The sequence below is a fragment of the Felis catus genome, chromosome C2 (assembly GCF_018350175.1).
Source record: "Felis catus isolate Fca126 chromosome C2, F.catus_Fca126_mat1.0, whole genome shotgun sequence".
NCBI lineage: Eukaryota > Metazoa > Chordata > Mammalia > Carnivora > Felidae > Felis > Felis catus.
In genome coordinates, this window is record NC_058376.1 from 104,107,427 (window position 1) to 104,132,872 (window position 25,446).

General features: G+C 38.6%; 1 protein-coding gene across 1 annotated transcript; it reads right to left on the reverse strand.

Moving 5' to 3' along the window:
- Nucleotides 1-21,150: 21,150 nt before the first annotated feature.
- ARL14 (ADP ribosylation factor like GTPase 14) lies at nt 21,151-22,467 on the reverse strand. Its single transcript, XM_003991944.3, has one exon. The coding sequence runs from the start codon at nt 21,727-21,729 to the stop codon at nt 21,151-21,153; it is 579 nt and encodes a 192-aa protein (XP_003991993.1). The 5' UTR covers nt 21,730-22,467.
- Nucleotides 22,468-25,446: the final 2,979 nt, after the last annotated feature.

A 25,446-nucleotide genomic window follows, 5' to 3' on the forward strand; every position in this document is an offset into this window, starting at 1 on the left:
TATGCAACAGGCAGGCAGAGTTACATATACTGAAGTGGAAAGGTGATAATGAAACGTCAAATAATGAAAAATATGCAGATTATAGTTCTATTTATGCAAAGTCACTACGCATATTTGTAACATCATAAAAAAGTTTAAAGGATATGTACTCAGTCATTAATAGTACTTATCTCTGAGGAAACAAGTGGGATTGGGAAGGGTGGCATTGAAGGAGACTCTTACTTTTCCTATATACACTTCTATGTTGTTTGATTTTTTATTATGTGCATATATTATCATATATATTTTTAAATGTAACCTGTGCTCACTTCCCTTGCAAAATTGTATGACTGTACTAAGGAATCTAATTATATGTATCTGATTCTGGTGTAGAAAATAGAGAATTCATTATATTGGCCAATAATAACAGTCTGCTATTGAATTTTCAACTTGTTCCCTCATTAATAACCCAATACTTATTTCTGCGAAAAGAGCATTGCATGCTTTTGTTTTCTAGTGTGAACAGGGGCGCCTGGGTGGCTCAGTTGGTTAAGCGTCCGACTTCGGCTCAGGTCACGATCTTGCAGTCCGCGAGTTCGAGCCCCGCGTCAGGCTCTGGGCTGATGGCTCAGAGCCTGGAGCCTGCTTCTAATTCTGTGTTTACCTCTCTCTCTGCCCCTCCCCCATTCATGCTGTGTCTCTCTCTGTCTCAAAAATAAATAAACGTTAAAAAAAATTGTTTTCTAGTGTGAACAAAACAAAAGATTGTGTGTGATATGCTCATTTCCCCCAACCAATATTTACCAAATGCCTTCTATGTTCTAGGCACTGTGCTAGGTTTTGGGTACACATGGTACTTGCCTTAAACTAGTGAGACTAAAGATTGTTTTGAATAAACAAGGAAAAAGTAAATAAAACAAAATACATTTTGATATATGGAAAATGTTGTAAAAGAAAAAAAGAGTATTGTAAAGAGTGAATTTGAAAGGACAGAATTGGAGGTAGGATTAGAAACACTGAATGACTCTAAAGTTTGTGTTCTCTCTCATTATAGGGGAGGGAAAATATTTTTCCTTTACCCTTTTAAGTTCTTGGCCAAGACAGCCTGTAATAAAAGACAGATTAACAGGAGGAAAAAACCAAAATTTTAATTAAGTACATAAGTAAGTATGGAAACTTCACAAAGCAATGAGACTCATATTAAATATATATATTATATAATATATATATGACGCATATATATGACTCATATATATATTATACACACACACACACACACATGGTTAAGCATGTAAACAGGTCTGGGGCTGAAATGTAAAAATGAAGAGCTTTGTCTCAACATCATGGAAGGGGCACCCCCATCTGGGCCCAGGGGGAGGGAAGGAGGATATGGAAGTGGTCACCCTCATCTTCAGACATGAAGAGTCAGCTCTGGCTGGCAGCCTCTTTTCCTCTTTTGACCTTCTTCTCACAGAGAAGTGATGGCAACACCTGAAACCCTGTGGCTGTTCAAGATGCACACTGTGGCTTATCACAGAAGTGGTGCCTGACAGTGCAAGAACCTTGTGCCGCCCTGAGGATCATTTGCAGACCTGGGGCAGATGCTTGATCATGAGATATGGAACTCAGAGTTAAAAGGCCTCTTCGTGGTTTGGGCTGCACATGGATTACTGTCAGGTCTGGGTGGACGAGTGCTCGTGGAAGGACATTAAGAGACAATTGGTCTTTCTTGGAGACTTTCTTTCAGACAAAGAAATTATGGAAAAGAGGCCTCGTATCCTCTACAGGTCTGCTTGCTTTGTCCACAGCCAGAAATCTGGATGATGCAAGGAAATGTAACGCCCCCCTTTGAAACAAATTATGCCTGGCCATGCCATGTCTGCTCAGGGAACCTGTTTCTCTCCTTGACAGGAAACAGAGAGGCTAACTGGATGTCAGTTTGTCTTCACTCATGGTTCATCAGCATCACAATTTCTCTTTAGAGGATTTGTTGGTACTGGGCCATCAACCTCACTTTAAAAAAAAAATTTTTTTTTAATGTTTTTATTTATTTTTGAAGGAGAGAGAGAAAGACAGAGCATAAGCGGGGGAGGAGCAGAGAGAGAGGGAGACACAGAATCTGAACCAGGCTCCAGGCTCCAAGCTGTCAGCACAAAGCCCGATGCGGGGCTCAAACTCAGGAACTGTGAGATTATGACATGAGCTGAAGCCGGACGCTCAACCGGCTGAGCCACCCAGGTGCCCCCCCTCACTTTTTTCTTTTTGCTAACACAGCCCTGCAGGTACTACACTTGTTACTACATAATGTGGCTCTCAATGTGCACAAAGTTGGAGCCATGGTCTGGGACACCTGGGCCTTTGGAATATGGATTTTTTTAATGTTTATTTTTGTTTGAGAGAGAGAGAGAGAGAGAAAGAACAAGCAGGGGAGTGCAGAGGAGAGAGGGAGATACAGGATCTGAAGCAGGCTCCAGGCTCTGAGCTGTCGGCATAGAGCCTGACGTGGGGCTTGAACCCATGAACCATGAGATCATGACCTGAGCTGAAGTCAGATGCTTAATCAACTGAGCCACCCAGGTGCCCCTGGGATATGGACTTCGAGGACTTGATATTGGATATCCAGTGTGAGTCCTGGAATGCAGATGGCAGGGCGACTGTTACAGAGAACTTTACCACCACCTTCTTTTCTTTATGACTCAGGGCAAAATTCACAGAGCTGCCAATCCAAAGGGAGAGATTTAAGCCACATAATAATAAAAAATCATAATCAATGATTAAAATAATTAAATAATAAATATAGTTGATGTCACTAATAATATAATATTTACTAGTAGTATTTAATCAGTGATACTATTAACAGAGTGGTTATTGTTCTAAGTAGCTCGGGTAAGACTGACACAAAATGGTGTGTGAAGAGGGCTCCTTTAAAAGAGCAGACCATATGTTCTCAGAGGAGGTTGGAGTGGAAGAGATTATTTGGGTCTGGAACACCTGTAGCAGTTCCTTCCAGTCACGGGGATTCCACTTGGACCTTAAAGGATGGACACAGTTTGGAAACTACCTGCAACAGGAGCCTCTCTTTCCCGATACACCAGAAACTTTCCAAGGACAAGGCCTGTATCTCTTGCTTCCCTCTTCCCTGCTACTTTGCGCTCTAAACTGTGTGTTTCTTGAATGCACAAAATGTTTTGATACTTCCTTGGTGCCTCACCAGTGCCCAGAAAATGGGTGTTGAACTAACCCTGCTGCTCACTAGGGCCCCTTGATTTGGTTAGTAACTATTACTAGTTCAGGTTAAAACCAGACGAGCTATGACCACATTCGTCAGGGCTGTGGTTTAATATTTGCCTGGCACCAGTCTGGGATTTTGCCTTCTCGCAGGCCAGTATTCAAGAAGGACATGTACATGTGGAGGGTGAAGGCAGTATCCCTTCCCGTGGAAGCCTCTGCTGGAGATTGGAGCAAGATACATTCACACAGTACAGTGAGGGGCAGGGGGAAGACCCAGGGCTTTGCAGAAGACACTACTGTGGCTCCTTATGCTCTGTAGGATCCAGCCATCCTCACATTTGGCCAGGCTCTTAATTGTCTGCTTATACTTTCCAAGCCCCAGTTTTGTTTTGTTCTGTTTTTTAAATTTACCACTTTCTTTTTTTTTTAACGTTTATTTATTTGTTTTACGAGAAAGTGCATGCATGCGTGAGCGAGTAGAGGAGGGGCAGAGAGAGTGGGAGAGAGAGAATCTCAAGTAGGCTCCACACTGTCAGCTCAGAACCTGATGCGGAGCTTGATCCCACAAACCGTGAGATCATGGCTTGAGCCGAAATCAAGAGCTCACTGACTGAGCCACCCAGGTGCCCCCATGCCCCAGTTTTTAATAATAGCTGCCCTGCAGAGTATTTGGAAAATTGAAGATTATGGCTAGAGATATATTGCAATATATAATAAAGAATTAAGGAGTTACTACAGTTATTTGTGTCTGGGATAGAAAAAGTAGTTATGACTGTTGGAAGCACAATGCTCTCCCCTAGAATTAACACAACAACAACAAAGGATCATTTAGGGCCAGAGGTGCTTCTGGTACCCACGCTTTCATTAGGGATTGAAGGGATAGCAGCTAGGGCCTTTCAGAGCTCTGGGAGCTATGAGGATGGCCCAGGTAATAGGGAATGCCACTGCCTTCACCAAATTCACGATGTCGGTGTGAGGAGCCTGCTGTTGTCAGATCATATACCTGTGCTCATGCACCACCTCCCCGCCTGCCCCTCAACACTCTGTCCAAATTGGGGCTCAGGCCATTTGTATACATTTGCTGTCCATCCCTGGGACTGCTGTGAGAAGTCTCCTGCTATGACAGCTAGAGGCCGGGGAGAAAGTGTGCAGCCGTAAAGGGCCCTCATTGGAGAGCTTGCTAAAGTTTTGCTCAGTACCTGCAGAGATTCACACACCTACCTTATCAGATGCCTCCATGGTTGTTTCTCTTCTTCCAGCTCTTCACTTCCTGTAGGATGCAGCCCAGAACTGCCCACCATCCAAATCACTACTCCCCATCTGTGCATTTCTTGAAATACTTCCTTGTATTACCTCTCTGTATAGTCCCCACACACAATTAAGGCATTGATGGGGTTCAGGACATACTACCCTCAAATATAGCACCTTGGTATGTTAAATACCTTCAAGTAAAAGAATTTTTAAAAAACAGTAGATGCAGGAAGGTTACTCTGACCTCCCATCTCCCCTCTTCTTCCCTAAAACAGGTCATAAAATTCCCATGTGAGAGGTACCCTCCCTGTACCAGGAGAAGGAAAGACATTCTTATTACCAGAGTCGGGTATTTGGAGCCAAGAAATCTGTACAACAAACCTTGTTCAACTCTTCCTTATCTTCCTAGTTACTTGTACACTATTTACTACCCCTAGCCCAAACCTCTTTATCTTGGCAATTCTTCACAAGTTTATTGTTTCTGTGCCTGAAAGATATAAAAGCTTTCTGCTCTGGTCACTTATTCTGATCTTCATTCTCTTGTGAAGGCGCCCATGCACACGTACATGTAAAAATTCAGTAAGTGTGTACGCTTTTCTCTGGTTAATCTGGCTTTGCCAGTTTAATTTTCAGACCCAGCCAGGGACCCCAAGAGGCCTGGAGAAAACTTTCCCCCCCTTATAGCATCAGAGAGACAGGACTAATAGGGGAGAGATGTTTTAAAGAGGAAACATCTGGAAGGGGTAAAACAGAACAGAAATGGTATGCTGGCATCTAGGGGAAGGGATAGGAGGCTTTTCTTCCCCATTTCTTTTCTTTCCTTACGTCTTCCCCAAATATTGGTCCTCATCCTGGGTAGGAATTACCTAAAATTAAAACTGTGAATTGGATCAGGGTGCTAAACGTCTTGTCCATCTATCTCCAAGAATTTGAGGTGAAAGTTATATTTTATTCTACTGAAACAAGAATCCATCATCATTGTCTTTCTCTTGTTCTAACCCTCACCCTTTTTTTCTAATTATTTTGCTAGGTTTCCCTATGGCAAACAATGCCTCAAATTTTACCTTGTTAGTCATTATACTTATTTGCCTTTAGCAAGAAATAATACCAAAAGTATATGTAAAGAAATACTGCTAAAGGATATATATTTTTAAAGGTAAAAATCATAATTCTTATAGGAATGTAAAATGAATATGTGTCAAAAGTTTTATCTAATTATTTCATTAATGGATGGAGAAATTAGTAAGGTGTTATAGTTGGCTTAAAGGAGAATTCAAAGAGATAGCTAGATAGATGTGTATGGATTGCTGAAATGAATTGATGTGTAGATGCAAAACTGGCTTTTTACATCAGGGAGGGGAGAGAAACCAGTTGCTCCCCCCGTGAACAGAATTAGTTTGCATATTTATGGCCAAAAGTCATTGCCCATTGCTCTCAATTATTTCCCATTTACAGAGTTATAAAGAGCTCAAGGAAAATCAAAGGAGGAGATAACTTGGAAGGTTGCACAAGATAGAAGACTCAGTAACCTTTTTTTTTTTTTTTTCCTTTTCAAAGTCTTGCACAAAATATCCTGAATGTTAAGTCAGGATACTTAATTCTGTGTTGGTGGTGTATAGTTTATATTTGCTAAAAAATACTCTGATACTTCTGGTATGGCTTTTTATTACTTATTATTCAAAATAATGCAGAGAGGAGTTCTAGCTTAGTATTGGAGTATCTAGCTTAGTATTGGTAATTCATTACTTATAAAATTCATGTTTGTCAGAGAAAAAATGATCACTGTAAAAAATTTTTTGCTAATCTGAATCTGTTTACATAATTATATGCTACTGAAGAATATGACTGTTGGATATATTAATGTTTGAGTGGCCAAATAAAAGCACAGGATTTCCATTTAAATTTGAGTTTCAGATAATGATTTTTTTTAGTATAAGTAAATGTCAAACACTCTAAGAAAAAGAGGAAAAATGGCTGTTGGGTAAGCAACTCTATTTCCACCTCACTAAACTAGGTTTTACTCTGATTTTTCTAACTCCAAGAGATGGTAGTTTCAGAATATGGAATATGTGGAAGTTTGGGGGTGGGGGGGCTTAAGCATTACTTTTATTACTCATTATAGGCAAAGAAAAAGTTTTCATTGACCCACTTAGGGTTCCTAGCTGGATCTGCAAATGAAAACTACAAAGACAGATCAACAGGAAAAAAGCATTCCAATGTATTTAAGATAAATTTTACAGGACATGGGAGCCTTCATAAGGAAATGAAGATCCAAAGAAAGGGTTGATTCTGAGTATTTGAGTATTTTTATGCCAGGCTGATGAAGAGTGGGTAGTCATGAAGGAATATGATAGGTCAGACTATGAGGTAAATACCTTGTAAACTATGGGAAGCTTAGCAAGGCCTGTTCCGTCAGATTCTTCTCCTCTTTGTCCCTTTGTCTTCAGAGATAAGGATGCTCCTTTCTGGGTATAAAGAGGGATATCTCTCCTGAGGGTTTTATGACCTGTTTCAGGAAAGAAGAGGTGGGTGGGGTGTCAAAGTGACTTTCCTGCTTCTGCTGTTTTCTCAAACTCCTTCAATTTAAAATATTCAATACGCTAGCGGCGCCTGGGGGCTCAGTCGGTTAAGCATCCAACTCTTGATTTTGGATCAGGTCATGATCTCCCCATTCATGACATTGAGCCCTGCATGGGGTTCTGTGCTGACAGCACAGAATCTCTGCTTGGGACTCTCTCCCTCTCTCTCTGCCCCTCCCCCACCTCAAAATAAAATAAATAAAATCTTCAGTACGCCAGTGTGCCATATTTTAGCATAGTGTGTCCTGAACCCCATCACTATCCAAGACAATGCTAAGCAATAGTTATTACTCGCATGTCTGTATGAACACCACCAGGCCCAACTGCCCAGGAGGGAAGTGATCTGACCATATTATAACGTTTTTTGAGGCAGGAATAGTGAAGCTGTGGTGACATCCTATCACACCTGCTTATATCACTTTAGGCAGGTTCAATTATGATAACTAATTACAACTTACTTTCAGGACACTGAAAGCCACATTCCTCTCTCTTTTCTCTAAAAAACTAAATACCTGAGCAAGTATAACTCTTGGATATAGAAGGACACCCTATAGGAATTGGACAAATATGACATGTTTTCTTCTGTATTGCAGTATCATAATTTATCTTTTTGGACAGGGTCACCTAGACCTTGGCTTGCTCAACAGTCCATTTACAGTTAATTCTACTTATTCTGAAAAACAAAGGAAAAAGCCATAATGTAGTAAAGGAGTGTGTTTCCTATAACACCAAGCAAGGCCATAATTGTGCGAATAAAGAAGAGGGTAAAACTCTGGAAGAGTTTCAGAGGTAGAGTCAACAGTTGATATGTGATTAAATAAGAGATATAAATTGAGGAAAGCATTGAGAATGATGCCAGGCTTCTGGGGGTTGTAGGCAAATGAATGTTAGGGCCATCACTGAGCCCGAAAACAGGCGAGGAGAAGAAGGTTTGGCTTCTATGTAAAAGAGACTGTGTAAAGGTGGCATCTGAATTTTGTTACTTTTCTCTGCTGCATATTCCCCTTCCCTTCATAGGGTTTTCCACATTCTAAGACTTTTATTGAACAAACTACTTTAAATTTTAGTTTATTTTGTCTTTTAAGAAAACAGATATCTATATTATCCCATCAGAGCTTTTGATCCACATAAGATTATCAGTGTTCTCATAATGAATTCTTATAAATTCCAAACCAAAGCAAATAAACATGAAATTTTAATCACCCTGTTGAAAACTGACCTGTGTTTTGGAGCCGAAATATAACGAAAGCAAAGATGGAGTTTGGGATAAAGAGGATCAATAGCTTACTGTTTTGCAGGGTGAAGGAGGCTGCTGCAGGCTAAGGCCCTCTAAACTGCAAGCCCACCAGGAGAGGGGGCGGGGGGGGGTGGTTATAGGGAACCCAAGGAGGGTTATACAGGAACTGTATGGTTTTGACAGGAATTTTGTACTGCTGCCAGCCTCATCTGTCATGTCTTCAGGGTGGTACTGGGTTCCTGAAACAAAAGTCTAAGAAGGGAGAAAGGGAGGTTTGCAGAAGAGAGGAAAAACATTATTTAGTTTAAAATAGAGCTTCGCTGAAGCAGCCATTTTGATTTTTTGTTCAACGTTATGCATTTAAGCAGTTTCAACCCTACTCAGCCTTGTTGGAGTGAATTGCACACTAGCCTGTTAGGATCTCTGGACATACTGAAAATAGCTTGGACACCCCCATCCCCACCATGTGCCTGAGTCATGATTAGTGTCCCATAAATGATTGCTGAGAAGTAAGTACATCTTTTAAAGTATCTCATTTAGCTTTAATGTACAATTCTAAGATTTACTAGAAACTTCTTTTGTTCTTAATCACCTACTAGTACCAAAATTGATTTTGATTAAGAACATAAGGTTTATTTTGGTTTTCTTACATAACTAATGTTGCCCAATTCGTCAAAATGTTATCTATTATAACAACACTACCAACAGAGGACCATGTCACAGATGAGTTTAAAATCTGTTGGCTTGCTGAATGGAATAAGATTCAAACTGAACTTTACAACCCTTGATGGTTTGGCTCCTATCTACCCTTCCAGTTAATTTCATTTATATTCTGTTCTTCAAAACATGTCCTGAATATACACCTCTGCCTAAAATGCCGGTTTCCCTCCTTTTCATCTACTCATATTCTCACTTTACTCATATTGAAAGACCAAACTCAAATGTCGCCTCCACTAGGTTTTATTTGGAATCATCCAGCATCCAACATAGAGCCTGCTCAAAAACAGAAGCAAATAACTAAAGAAGTGAGTTTTATGTTTCATTCCAAGAAATTTAGATTCTAATATCAACCCAGAATTCTTCTAGATTACAGTTGACTTAGGCAATTAAAAAAAGAAGACTTCTAGAATTTGAAAAGAAAATCTTTGATAATATCCTTTGGAAATTAAGCTCAGACATATTCGTTTACTCTTTTTTCATGTACAATAACCAGGTATATTTTGTGAACAAATCTCCCCACTTGTTTTAAATTATTATACCTTTTGTTATGACAATTAACCACTCAAGTTAAGTGATGAAGCTGCAGCCAGGGAATGAATAATGTGCTGAACTCATTAAGTGTTCTACCAGCTGAGAATACAGTGGTAAACAGTGTAGATCAGGACTTTTCTTCTTGAATTTACATACTTTCATTTTAATTGGGGGTGGTGAAATGGTTGATAAACAAATGGGTAACTCATATATCAAAGTAATCATGTTCTACAGGGATTTAAAATTTCAAATAGGATGATGGAAAATGGAAGATCTGGGGAGCCTCTCCGAGTAGGCCATAAGTCAAGATGAGATCTAAAGATGAAGACAATGCAAAATTCAGGGAAAAGAGCATTCCAAGCACAGGGCTCTGAGGCACAGCAATGAGACAGAAAATGGTAGGTGTGGTAGGTAGAGTCACACATAGATCAAGTAGTTCTTTGTAAGCAAGCATAAGGAGTGTGGACTTAAATCTGGTAGACTTCAAGAAAGGGAGCAACACAATCTAGGTTATAATTTTTTGTCGTTTGTTTTATAAAATCACTTTGGAAGCTGTGTGGAGAATGGATTTTGGGGGGTGAGGCCAATTGAAAGGCAGCAGTAGTAGAATCCACAGATGACTTCAGCTCCGACTATGATTGAAAATGGAGAGATTTATCCAATTTTGCAAGTTGAGTCAATAGAACTTGATGACCCATTGTATAGAAGGGAAGTAAGAGAGATGTAAATTCATTTAAAAATATCTTTCATCCCATTTGTGTGGTTCTTGGGAGTTTCTGTAACATCACACAGGTTCCTCACTAATTAAGGAGTTAAACTCTTTGTGACACGTATCAATTTTATATTTGTATGTTTGCACACAAATATATTTATGTGATTTTACCTTTTAAAAACAAGCAATTTTTAACAGATAAAATGGGTTGAAGAGTGAATAGAAAAAGAGTACACGCAACACGTGTGTACAACACGTTAAAGAAGTTTGGATTAGGGACCATGTTCTTTTATTACCCTTCCTACACTGCTCTGGGGAACTACTCAAACCCTACTGCATGCGGTCTCAGTGCAATAATTAACCAATGCATCCCCTCGGTCCAGATAAGCCCCTTTAAGGAGGCCAAAGCCGTTATCAGTCACTACAGGCTGACGGCACACCGACACCACGCAAGCCCAACCATTCTCAACATCCGCCTGCTGCTCCCGCCCATCAGCTTCCGACATCCTTGCGGAGAGAAGGCGCGAGTGCTGGTGTCAGCGCGCAGAGGAAGTTGGGAATGGAGTGACGTCAGGTGCGAGCTCCGAACCTCGACTAGTTTTCCCCGCCGCACCAGGTGCATGGAGGGGCTATGCCGCGATGTCATCTCACCCTGGGGGCCTCACCCTTACTTGGGTTCATGGGCTTCCAGCAGGTGTGAGGGGAGGTCTGTGCCATGCATTCGTGGTACATGCGCTGTCTTCGTTTGGCCTTCTCACAACTCTCGGGCCCTTCCACCACCCCTGAATCCTCACAACCCTCGGAGTAGGTAGTATTCACCTTTCGAAGTGACTTTTCAAAGTCAAAGGACCAAAGGCTCAGAGAGGAACTTGCACAAGGTTACACAGCAGAGCTATATTCTAGATAGTCTAACTATTCTCTTCACTACAAAAGGAGCATAATCGTATTTTACTCATGAAATGTTTTGAGGCACTGCACGTAGAGTACCTGACAACTTCCTCACCTATGGTGAGTCTGCCCATCCACCCCAGAGTAGGAACCAATTCTGCTTTTCCAGCGCCTCCACCCAGAGGAGAAACAGTACTGAGCAAAAAGGCTGAAGCCAAGAATTGCAGATCTTACCCAGGTAAAGTTGAAGTCAAAATGTAAAAGTCTCAGCTGCAGTCTACCAGTCACACACGCAGGTCCTCGTCTGAATGTGCACTTTCTCACCCAGTTTTTAACGTAGTCCACAGTTCCAATAGGTGTTGGCAAGGGCAGTATTCCTTTATGGGGGGCTACCCGGGAGAATCTGTTTCCTTACTTTTTCCAGCCACTGGAGGCTGCCCTTATTTTTGGCTTGTGGTTTCCTTATTCCATCTTCAAAGCCAGTAATGTTGCATCTCTTTGAGCATTCTTCCTTAGTCACATCTCCCCCTAACTCTGAACTCAGCTGGGGACTCAACTGGGGAGCTTTCTCCGATTTTAAGGATCCATGCAATTAGATTGGGCTCATCTGGATAATCCAGAATATTCTTCCCATCTCAGCATACTTAATCACTTTCTCCTTGTAAACTAACATTCACAGTTCCAGGAACTAGACACGGACATCTTTGGAGGACCATTATACTGCTTACCACATTCTGGAGGCTTTTCTTGCTCTTCCTTCTAGCTCGGCATTTACCCTTCAGCATCAGCCAAATGAAGTCTTTCCTCAGAAGCATCAGGGGTCTCCTAGAAGTAGGGCAACCATATATGGTCCAAACTCAGACACTTCCGAGAATGAAAGGGAGTGCTACTAACATTTACACCGTGCCAACAGGTATACACTGAACTGACAAGACATGGCAGGATGAAATGGGTGTGTGAGCTGTGGAGACCGTATCCTGAGTTGGGGCAGATTTATTTTGGACTTCTACCCTCTAGACTGGTCTCTTCGAGATCAAGGAGTGTTGGGAGGCTTTACTTTCCTCAGAAAATCTATCCTTTAGGCTGGAGTTGGGACACTTTCTCTGGCTCAACAGACTAAACAGATTTTTTTTTCTCTGCTGCTTTAACAATATATAAATAATAATATACAAACAGTATAATGTTTATGTTAAGGACATTAGACTTCTATCTATGATATATATTATAAATACTAACTCCCAGTTTGACATTTGTGTTTTGATTTTGTTTATGATGAAGCCTTCTTTAGTGAGTAATTCCAATATACCTTGTAGCTACATGACAAAAGATAAAAATAATTCAGGGTTAGGAAACGGGGGATCTGCTCCTATTGGACTAGTCAATGCTGATTTTCAGCTTTGCTGAGAAAGGAAAAAAAAAACATACTAAAATAAGGATCCTGTAGCTTTTCCTTTATCTGACTGGCGCTTTCCATTTCAAAGTCTGTTAATACTAGATCAAAGATAGAGCCAGAAGATATTTCAGGAAATCACCTTGTGATCTTAATATACAAATAGGTTAAGTGTTATACCCAAGGTGAGTTCTTACTTTGCAGTTGTAAAATAGTGGCTTTCCAATTCTAGCATGTCCTCTACATTTTTCTGTGTAAAAGAACTTTCTTTTCCTCTACCCTACACTGTTTCCTTTTCATCTTGTATTTTCCATGAATATCATAATGAACTTACAGCTTTTGTTTTTATTTACTCAATGTGTTATAATTCATTACCATCTGTATTCTTTTTCTGATGCTCAAATTGTCTCAGATTTGGCCAGTGGGAGTCTCTGTAAGCCATTCCTGTAACCTTTGACTTATTTCCATCAGCCTTTGAGTTCTTTCTTGTTCCCTTGCACAGGATATTTCAGGCTTACCTTGTACTTTACCTGCCCTAGATCTGAACTGTCATTTCTCTAAGGAGCTCTGGTTCCTTTCAGTGAGGTATAATATTTAGAAACCAAGATCTGGGCTTTAGGTGTACACATTGCTGCTGGGTGTCATTGCCACTTGATCCTTAGAGTTTTCTGTTGATCTGTCCCTCTTTTCCATTCTTTAGTTTGGTTGAGTAGTATTTCACACACACACACACACACATATATATATATATATATATATATATATATATATATACACATATATATAATATTAATATATATATATAAAATACTAATATATAATACTAATATATAATACTAATATATATATATATATATATATATATATATATATATATATATATATATATATATTAGTCTCCTATGGAAGAACATTTAGGTTATTTCCAGTATTTTGCTATTACAAATAATGTCACAATGAATAACCTTGTACATCTGTTGTTTCAGATTTGTGGTTTTGTATCTTCAGGGAAAATTCCAACCAGTGAGATCCCTACATTAAAAGGTAAGTGTAAATGTAGCTTTGTTAGATATTGCCAAATTCTCTACAGAAGTTGTATCATTTTGCATTTCCACCAGCACTAGATGAGATTATCCTTTATTCCACAGTCTCACCAACAGAATTACAGAATATGTTATCAAACTTATATACATTTTTGCAAACAGAATAGGTGAGAAATGGTATCTAAATGTAGTATTAATTTTCATTTCTGTAGTAGTGAAGCTGATGATTTTTTCATTTGTTTAGGAATAATTTGAATATCATTTATTGTTAACCTTATGTCTTTTGTACATTTTTCTAGAGATTTTTTGGGTTTTTAAAAAATTTAAATGTTATTTTACATTGGGAACATAAGACCCTTATCTATGATATACTTTGCAGATATAAACTCCCAGTTTGATATTGGTCTTTTGATTTTGTTTATGTTTAACAAAATTTCCATTTTATGTGGTTGAATATCAATATTTTCTTTTATTATGTCTGTATTTTGACTCATAGGCAAAAACTACCATAAGTTTTGGCATTAATTTTTTCCTGTCATTAATGATTTGAAATCCACAAACTTATTTATTTTGATGTCTTCAACACATAATACTGTAGTCATCAGTCATCTAGTGACTCAAAGTTTTGCACCTCTTTTTTCCTTCTTTTTAAAGAATTCATTTAGAATAACCTGATTCTGACATTAAAAAAATTTTTTTAATGTTTATTTAATTTGGGAGGAGAGAGAGACAGAGAGAGAGCATGAGCAGAGGAGGGGCAGAGAGAGAGGGAGGCACAGAATCCGAAACAAGCTCCAGGCTCTGAGCTCTCAACACAGAGCCCAATGTGGGGCTCAAACTTGTGAACCACAAGATTAAAACCTGAGGTGAAGTTGGACACTTAACCAACTGAGCTACCCAGGCACCCCTGATTCTGACATTTTAGAAAGCCATTTGCCAGTATGTACTGAGGCATAAAACTATCCATCCTTGAAATATTGTTGTGGGGAAAAAAATCCTAAACCCAGCACCTAATGCAGCATCTGGTACTTATTAGGTATTCAGGCAATATTTGCTGAATGAAAGAATAAATATAGGGAAGGGTATCAGTAGACACATGGAAGTGTTTGTTGCTGAATTAGTTTCATGTGAAATTGGCTGCAACCTAAAAAAACAATAGTAGAGAAATGATTAAGCAATAGTATATCTACTTCACTGAAAATGATGTAACAGTGGGGCACCTGGGTGGCTCAGTCGGTTAAGCATCTGACTTTGGCTCAGGTCACAATCTCAGAGTTCATGGGTTTGAGCCCTGCGTTGGGCATTGTGGTGGCAGCTCAGAGCCTCGAGCCTGCTTCAGATTCTGTGTCTCCACCTCTCTCTGCCCCTCCCATACTCATCTGTCTCTCTCTGTCTCTCAATAATAAATAAACATTAAAAAAATTTTTTTAAAAAGTGATGGTTCTGAAAAATATATAATAATATATAATAATAATATATAATAATATGATAAAGATATATATAACATGTTAATGTGATGAGGAATGAAAAAAGCAAATTACCAAATTATCAAAAAAGATATATTAAATATATGCACACACTGAAGAAAAAGAAAGACTGTAAGGAAATGCTAATAAGGAGTTGTATTTTCCTATTTTCCAAACTTTCTATTTCTGATGAAAAACTAAAATTTCTTAAATAACCATTCTCTGCTCCATAGCTGTTCTTAGACTCTGAGTAGAGTGATGGAAGATCATTTGAGAATGAGAAGTAGGCCATGGCTAAGAGAGAATTAAACTTTTGCACAGAGGTACAGGGTGGAATTCTCACCAAACAACGGACAGTAGGAGCTTGATTGTATACAAAAGACCACTGTAAATGCTTTCCATGATTTTAGGTGGCTGGATGACTTTGAGTCTCAGATCTCTTCTCTGTAAATGAGGATAATGATGGTACTACCCCATAAAGTTAATGTAAAGATTAAACGTGGAAATACACATGATATGCTTAGAACAGAACCTGGCCTACCGTGAGTGTTCAACACATGTTAGCTGTTTTGTTTTTTGGTTTCTGAGTTTTTTTCTTAAATGATGAAAACTTGGTTACAATACCCTCATGTGTTTGTACATTGCAATATTTCTGGTCTTTAAAAGGATTTCTTGTTACTTTAGATCAGTGCATTTGAAATGACAGTTTTAGAGCCATGCATTATCCACTCATGTCATATATAGGCTATGATGATTATATAGCTCTTTTGAAAATAGTGTTTTTTCCATGAATATAAAAATGACACACACTCACTTGGCAAAATTTGGAAAATAATGAGAGTTATAAGAAATTCTAGCTATCTAGAATACAACCACCCAAACATTTTGATGCCTGTTATATTTTCTAAGTTTATTTATGAGTATTGATATGTGGGTTTTATTTTTACAAATTAGGGTCAGTGTATTCTTACACAAGATTAAAATTTAAGATTAGAGTAAAATGTATCTTTTATTTTAAAAAGAAAAGAAAATTCACTGTAGATAATAAAGCTTATCCCATGGTAAATAATGGATGGTGTTTTGTTACTACAATCTCTTATGATCCCCTTTAATAAACAACTACAGCAGATACATTGAACTTGAGTGGAAAAATACTCTCAAAATGCTTTGAAGTGATAGAAAATCCAACCTGATTTAGAAATACAGTAGCACCTTCATATAACTTGAGGGATGTGAGAATCAGTTTATTGTACTAAGGCTTTCTTCTTTAACATGATAATGAGTATGGACTACCTTTTTATATAGCTTTTTACTTTTGAGGTATGCAGATTTTCTGTTAATTAAAAAATTAAGTCAGAAAGGTAAAGAAGTCAAATCTTAAAATTGAACACAAGTAGCAAAAATCAACTGACAGTCGGAACACATGCACCCCGATGTTTATAGCACCATTATCAACGATAGCCAAAGTATGGAAAGAGCCCAAATGTCCATCGACAGATGAATGCATAAAGAAGATGTGGTATATATACACAATGGAGTATTATTCCGCAATCAAAAAGAATAAAATCTTGCCATTTGCAACTATGTGGATGGAACTGGAGGGTATTATGCTAAGTAAAATAAGTCACTCAGAGAAAGACAAGTATGATATAACTTCACTCATATGATGAATTTAAGATACAAAACAGATGAATATAAGGGAAGCAAAAAGAATATAAGAACAGGGAGGGGGGCAAAACATAAGAGACTCTTAAATACGGAAAACAAACAGAGTTGCTGGAGGGGCTGTGGCAGGGGGATGGACTAAATGGGTAAGGGGCATTAAAGAAGACACTTGTTGGGATGAGCATGGGGTGTTATACATAGGGGATGAATCACTGGAATCTACTCCTGAAAACGTTACTGCACTATATGCTAACTAACTTGGATATAAATTAAAAATAAGTTAATTAATTAATCAATTTTTTAAAATATTTTAAAACTCAGCCTAAAATCAACAAGATATTTACCATATGACTGCACAAATAATCAACTCAAATAACTTTTGAACATAACACTCTCAATTAGGACAGAAAGAAGTAAAAGGAAGTCTTGAACTTTCCTGAGTGGGTTTATTAGACATAGTGATCCTGAAAATATTTTGTGTTGTAGCATAGAACAAATGAGTAAATATATTGGTGCATTTTGAACCAGAGTTTTTTTTGTAGGATAAGGGATACAAACAGGAATGAGGAAGATAAGGAAAAATCTTATGGTATGCATTCAATATGGAGGTATCAGTGTTCTTTTAAAATATATATATTTCCTTTTTCTACTGAATGGGCTTATAAACAGTGATACCCAGTAACAATAAGCACAGCTAACTTCATTATTCAATTTCTAAATACCATTACCCAGTGAAAAGAACCAGGGCACCTGAGAAATGGTTAATTCCAGGTCTGGGGCAGCTAAGTAGGGGAAGTACAAGGTGACTCAGTGCTCTTCCAAACAAGGAAGTGCTCAAAGACTATAGGGACGTATCAACAGAACAGAGTGGCTAGCTTGCTGGGGCTTCTTCTGGGCAAATTTGAGCATCAAAAAGAATAATAAACAGAAGTGATTTATAACAGTGTAAATAATAACACAAATTCCAGGAACTTCCTCCACCCTACCCCCTGCCCTGGATAGTCTGATTAATACGTCTAGGTGGGGTTTGAGAGTTTACATTTCTAGGCAACTTGCAGGTGCTGCTGAGGCTGCTGATCCAGGAACCTTAGTCTGAGTAGCACTGGATTATAAAACTTTGAATTTAAAAAGTATCTATGAAGAGAGCGAGCGAGAGTGAGTGTGATTGATTGGTTATGGAGGAGTATAAAAGAAAAAGGTTTTCTTTACAGAAGAATGCCAGCTAATAAATATACAAGGAAAGACAGATTTAGAAAATCACCATTTTGCACTTCCCGGTTTAATAACTGAGTCAGGAAGGGATCGTTGGTGGATGCTAAAAGCATTAAGAGAAAGGCTTTGGGGAATAGAATATTCACACAGTCTCAAAATAAACTTCTCATATCAAATTACTTATTAAGAACGGAGGGGAAAGTTATATTTTTACCACTCCCCTGAGATCTTCCTGAAATCAGATCCTTTTGCCAGTCCTTTAGCATGCTTCTTATATCTCTGTTATTGCACTTAATTTATTCTGCCTGGCTTGTTTTTTAAAGAACCTTCTTAATATAAAAGTATTATATGTTGGCTTGCATTTATTTTTGCCCCAGCTTTATTGAAGTATAATTGATAAATAAAATTTATATGTTATATATATAATATGTTATATGTTATGTTATATATTATGTTATAATACATTGTTATATGTTATATATAATATATAATATGTTATCTATATAATAATATCTTAAAGTGCACAGTGATGATTTGATATATATGTGTATATATACATATATATATATATATATGTATATATATACACATTATAAAAGGATTCCCACAATTGAGTTAACACATCCACCATCACCTTACATAGTTACTTTTTTTTAATAAAGTTTATTTATTTTGAGAGAGAGAGTGCATGCACACACAGGCGCACAAGTGGTGGAGGGGCAGAGAGAGAATAAGAGAGAGAATCCCAAGAAGGCTCCGTGCTGTCAGCCCAGACCCTGACTTGGGACTCAGTCTCATGAACCGTGAGATCATGACCTGAGCTGACATCAAGAGTTGGACACTTAACCAGCTGGGCCACCCAGGTGCCCTATAGTTACTTTCTTTTTTTAAATGAGAATGCTTAAAATTTACTCTCTTAGCCAATTTCAAGTGTGCAATACGGTATTATTAACTATAGTCACCATGCTGTACATTAGATCCTCAGAACATATTTATCTTATAATTGAAAGTTTGTACCCCATTACCAACCTCCCCCCATATCCCCTTTCCCCCACCCCCAATCTCTGGCAACCACCAATCTACTTCCTGTTTCTATGTTTGCCTTTTTTAGATTCCACATTTAAGTGAAATAATGTAGCATTTGTCTTTCTCTGTCTGACTTATTTCACTTGACATGATGCCCTCCGGTTTCATCCATGTTGTCACAGATGTCAGGATTTCCTGTTTTTATGGCGTAAAAGATTTCATTGTGTATACATACCACATTTTCTTTATGCATTCATCCATTGATGGATGCTTAGGTTGTTTCCATGTTTTGACCATTGTGAATAATGTTGCAATTAAACATGGAAGTGCAGATATCTCTTCAAGGTAGTGATTTCATTTCCGTTAGATATATGCCCAGTAGTAGGATTGCTGGATCATATGGTAGTTTTAACCTAGCCTGGATTTATTTTTTTAAGATTTTATTTATTTATTTTTTTAAGTAGTCTCTGCACCCATCATAGGGTTCAAACTTACAACCCAGAGATCAAGAGTCACATGCTGCAGGGACTGAGCCAGCCAGGTGCCCTTAGCTTGGATCTGTTCTTAATTGTGCACTGTAAGTTCATTGAAGACAGACACCATATGTTATTTACAAAACAATATGACAAGTAACACTACTGGCATTGAAGTTAAACAGATGAGTTTGAATCTTGGCTCTGCCACTCCTCAGTTAAAATACTGAGTAGTTTTTTTTGTGGTTGTTACTGTTGTTACCTTGTTTAGTCTCAGTAATGTCGCCTGTGAAATTGACATAATAATGCTGACTTCTCTCCAGGCAGTTGTGAACATTAAAGGAGGAGATGTATGAAAGTAATTACACAATACCTGGCACAGACAAGTATTCAACCAACAGTAACTATTATCATGTGTATGTCTACTTTATTATTTGAATCCCTACCTTGCAGCACTCCAGTCTTTGCTATAAAGATCATGGCTAAGGTGAAAAGGAAACCATGAGAGTAATTTAGGGTCTAGCACCCTTGGTTTACTGGCCTTTATATTTTCCTCTGTGACCTTAATATTTGAAACACCAGGGACTGCTGTTGGGGATTGAGGCTTTCTTCTAGCCCAAATGAACTTTTTAGAGGTGGGGCAGGAAGAAAAGTGTCATCTCTTAGGACCAGGACTTCCCTGGATGTTCTGAACCTCTCAGGGGAATTCCAATTCAATCTCTAGTTCCTTCTCCCCTCCCCCACAGTGGCTCTGCAGGGTGTCCCAGTGATGGGAACTTCCACTGACTAACCTCCACCTTCATGGGTCCCCAGGAGTTGGGGACCTTCTTAAACACTGCCTCCTACATGAAGCACTTCCTGTTTTCCCAGGTCAGAGAGTCTCTCCTGTTATAGTACTTATTGACCTATTCTAGCTACTAGCTTTATGTTGTTTCCTCTTGTGTATTGCAAGGTCTCTGAGATTAAAGTCTGGCTCTGTTTCCTGTTTGATCAGTACAGTGAGCTGTACACATACTCCCAAGTAATAACTGTTACACTGAATTGTACCGAAGCCAGTCTTGGGGCTATAGGCTCGAGCTGAGCGATAAACCCAGGCCTTGTCCTAAACTCTAAGGTGCTAGCTTCCCTGATCCCCAGAGCTTTAAGATATAAACTTCTCCCTGTGCTAATGGCAATTACCAGCCTGGAGTTCATTGTTTAACCCACTGTAGGAAGACCCTGGCAATAGATTTCAAGAGGTTGGTAGGAATTCAGGAAAACAAAACAAAACAAAACTTTATTTAGGGCATAGAGATTTACAAAATGTTAACATCAAACTTTTTCCTCTTCATCATTTAAAGTTCATTTTTTTACTCGCTATTCCATAGGAGCATGGTGGAAATTCAAGACTGTAACAACTGGAAACCATCTGAAAGAATTCTGAACCTATCAGCATTTTACTTAAACTTTGTTCTAGTAGTCATATAAAAATAATAAAACAATAATTTATTTGGTCCCAAACATGATTATTATGATTCATCCAACATGCACAAAATTATAACATTTTCATTCTCAATTTATCATTAACCACAAAGTTTACTAACGTGCCTGGCCAAAAATAATATTTGCTAAGTTGGTTAGCTGAATTTAGGTGAAATAACATATCTTAGGAAAAGTTTGCTAACTCAGCAACTTGCTTTTCTCACTTGGCATTGAAAAAGAAAATTACCCTCTCAACTTCACCACTAACTCTTTCGTTGTTTGGACCTCAGTTCTGCTTGAAGAATGCCAAGGTGTCTCCTCTTGATTTCATGTGGCTTTTCACAAATCCGGTCAGTTTCCTGAACCCCTCCATCAGCCCGTCCCCACTGATGGCACAGCAGGGCTGCACATACCAGTTCCTGTCACTGCACAGCTTCTTCACTCTGAACATTCTAGTGATGTCCTCAGCAGACAGAGCTCCAGGCACATCTTGTTTGTTGGCTAATAGAACAACAGGCACATTTTTAATGTGTTCATTCTTCAAAATGTGCTTCAGCTCTCTCCTGGAGTCTTCCAGCCGCTGTTTGTCTGTACTATCCACAACATACATAAGCCCATCGGTGTTCTCACAGTAGTGCTCCCACACGGTTCTCATTTTCTCCTGTCCTCCAATATCCCAGACCGTGAGCGAAAGACTCTTTTCCAACTCGATCGTCTCCACGTTGAAACCTATTGTTGGGATGGTCGTGATATCCTTAGCAAGCTTCAATTTGTAAAGGAGGGTAGACTTCCCAGCTGAGTCAAGTCCCAGAAGAAGAATCTGGGCTTGCTTGGTTTGTGGGTTTTTAGAACTCAGTAGACCCATCTTAGAGTTTTTTTCTCTCTTCAAAGACCTTTTTCTTTTGGCCAAGGACAGTGTTTATTCTTCAGGTCTCGCATGAAAATAATAGGAGGGAAGAAGATAGCAAATGCTTCATGTTATATTTTAAGACTGGGAATTTGTGTGCATTTATGTTGCAGCTTATCAACTTGACTATAGGCAAACAGAGTTTATTTGCAGTCCCAGCCAATCCTGAGGAATCTGGTGTGAGTAAGCAGCCAATGTTCTAGTCGCTTAAAGGAGAAATTCTTTGGGAGTGAGTAGGACATAGGAGGGGGTAGCATGGTGTGATGCCACAGCTTGTTCTCTTCCAGATGTGGGAAGTTTAGAGGTAACCGAATGTTTATGGGAACATGGTTCAGTAGTAGAATAAAAACTTCCCAAGTGGTTTACAAGTGGTGTATAGAACTTCTCTAGTTACTTGAACATTTATCTTATCCTGGTTGTAAATGAGTAACCAGACTTCTGAAGTCATGAAGAAAGAGTTTATCTCATACTGCCCTAAGAATCTTTAGTACTTTCCCCTTGTCCAGATTACTCAGTAGGATACTTTAACCCACCCAAGATTATCTGAACCTTACTCCCATAATATACAGAAACACTTCTTTAATTGTCTAAAAAATTTACACTGTTCACAAGACCAGATTTAGAGGGATGGGAGGGGGAGTTTGTAACACAAACACTTTTGAAATTAAGCAGTCTGATTAAAGGTGGTAAATTGAATACATGTATTTATCTCCTTTCCTCAAGATTTCACCAAAGTTATGGTGAAGGAATGAAAAGAACATATAAACCCATAACAAGGGCAGGAGAGTCCATCAGAGGGCAAGAAATTTCAACAAAATCCTGCAAGGTGGAATATAGATGGAAGATGAGTGAAGTTAACAAAATTCAACTGAGTAAATTTCAGGATCTGATTGGCTTTATGAAGTGATTCATGAATTGGGCAGCAGCCGCTCTACTAAGTAAAGGGGAGTTTCAAGGAGTTGTACGAAATGGAAGCTTTCTATGAAAAGGAGGATGGGGCAGAGGATGGGCAAAATGGGTTGAAGGGAGTAGGAGATACAGGCTTCCAGTTATAGAATGAAGACGTCACAGGAATAAAAGACACAGCATAAGGAATACAGTCAATGATGTTATAATAGCACTGTGTGGTGACAGATGGTAGCCACACTTGTGAGCATAGCATAACATATAGAGAAGTTGAATCACTATGTTGTACACCTGAAACTAATGTAACGTTGTGTATTAAATATATTTCGATTAAAAAAAATAAATTAAAAAAAGAAAGGAAGACAGGGCAAGAAAGTTATTAGCAAAAGAAAAGAAAGGATTGTTTCAGGCAGTCATCTTCACTTAGGGAGAAGGGCAGGGGACCTTTGTATGTTTATTAAAAAAAATTTTTTTTGTAGTTAACATATAGTGTCATAATGATTTCTGGAATAGTATTTAGTGATTCATCACTTAGATATGACATCCAGTGCTCATCCCAACAAGTGCCCTCCTTAATGTCCCTTGCTCATTTAGCCCATCCCACCCAACACCCCATCAGCAACCCTGTTTGTTCTCTGTATTTAAGGGTCTCTTATGGTTTGCCTCCCTCTGTTTTTATCTTTTTTTTTTTGCTTCCTTGCCCCTATGTTCATCTGTTTTATTTCTTAAATTCCACATATGAGTGAAATAATATGATATCTGTCTTTCTCTGACTGACTTATTTCGCTTAGCATAATACTAGTGCCATCCACATTGTTGCAGATGGCAAGATTACATTCTTTTTGATCACTGAGTAATATTCCATTGTATATATCTACCACATCTTCTTTATCCATTAATCAGTTAATGGACATTTGGGCCCTTTCCATACTTTGGCTATTGTTGATAGTGCTACTATAAACACTGGGATGCATGTGGCCCTTTGAATCAGCATTTTTGTATCCTTTGGATAAATACGTAGTAGTGCAATTGCTGGGTCATATAATAGTTCTAGTTTTAATTTTTTGAGGAACCTCTGTACTGTTTTCCAGCGTGACTGCATCAGTTTGCATTCCCACCAACAGTGCAAAAGGGTGGCAAGGAACCTTTTTAGACAGATTACCTCATTTTCCTTTGGGGGATGGAGAGAGCCCATGTGACAGATTATCTCATTGGTGCTGTTCAGAAAATTTCTGATTGGCAGGTGAAGACCTATTTCTAGGGGGAGGTTGAAACTGCAGTTAGGTTAGGAATTAAGCCCCAGTTTGGTGACTTAGCCTGTCCCAAATGATTCCATTTTGAGCCTGTGGTTTTCTTTCTAACAGTGGTAATTGATACAGCAGGATAAAGGTGAAGCTCGGAGTGCTCATACACAAGATACAGAGGGAACAGATGAAATGAGGGACTAAAAACATAGGGGGTGGGTAAATAAAAATCTGAATAAAGACCAGGAAAAAAAAAAAACACATGTACATGCACCTCTGCTGGCTGACCATTCAGCAATAAGATGTCATTCTAGACCAAAAACAAAAAAATTTTTTAAAGAAATTGAATGGTGTTGGGGGGCCTGGGTGACTCCAGTTAAGCATCCAACTCTTGGTTTTGGCTCAGGTCATGATCTCATGCTTCAAGACTCCAAGCCCCGCATCAGGCTCCATGCTAACAGTGCAGAGCCTACTTGGGATTCTCTCCCTCTCTCTCTGCCCTCCCTTGTTCGTGATCTCTCTCTCCCTCTCAAAATAAATAACCTTTAAATTTAAAAAAATGTTTTAAGGAAATTGAATGGTGTCAGAAAAAAGACCTCCAAGTTTTCACAGTTGGGAGTTTCCACATCATAATGCCTAACTCAATATTTAATTAACCTATAGCCAACCTGACAGTTGGCAAACACTGTTCATGTACACAAAATCCCCAATCAGCTTTTCAGTGCACAGAGGTTCTCATACTTAATAAATGGCATGCCTGGTTTCATTGATCTGTTCTACTGGGTTTTTTTTTTTTTTTTTTTGGTTTTGATAGCATTAATTTCTGCTCTAATCTTTATTATTTCCTGTCTTCTGCTGGTTTGGGGTTTTATTTGCTGTTCATTTTCCATCTCTTCAAGGTGTAAGGTTAGGTTGTGTATCTGAGACCTTTTTTCCTTCTTTAGAAAGGCCTGGCTTGCTATATACATCCCTCTTATGACCACCTTTGCTGTGTCCCAGAGGTTTTGGGCTGTGGTGTTTTCATTTTCATTGGCTTCCATGTACTTTTTACTGTCCTCTTTGACTTCTTGGTTAGCCCATTCATTCTTTAGTAGGATGGTCTTAGGTCTCCAAGTATGTTACCTTTCCAAATTTTTTCTTGTGGTTGATTTCTAGTTTCATAACGTTGTGGTCTGAAAATATGCATGGTATGATCTCGATCTTTTTGTACTTGTTGAGGGCTGATTTGTGCCCCAGTATGTGGTCTATTCTGGAGAATGTTCCATGTGCACTTGAGAAGAATGTGTATGCTGCTGCTTTAGGATGAAATGTTCTGAATATATCTGTTAAGTCCATCTGGTCCAGTGTGTCATTCAAAGCCGTTGTTTCTTTGTTGATTTTCTGTTTAGATGATCTGTCCATTGCTGTGAGTGGGGTGTTAAAGTCCCCCACCATTATGGTATTATTATCAAGGAGTTTCTTTATGTTTGCGATTAACTGATTTATATATTTGGGTGCTTTCACATTTGGAGCATGAATGTTTACA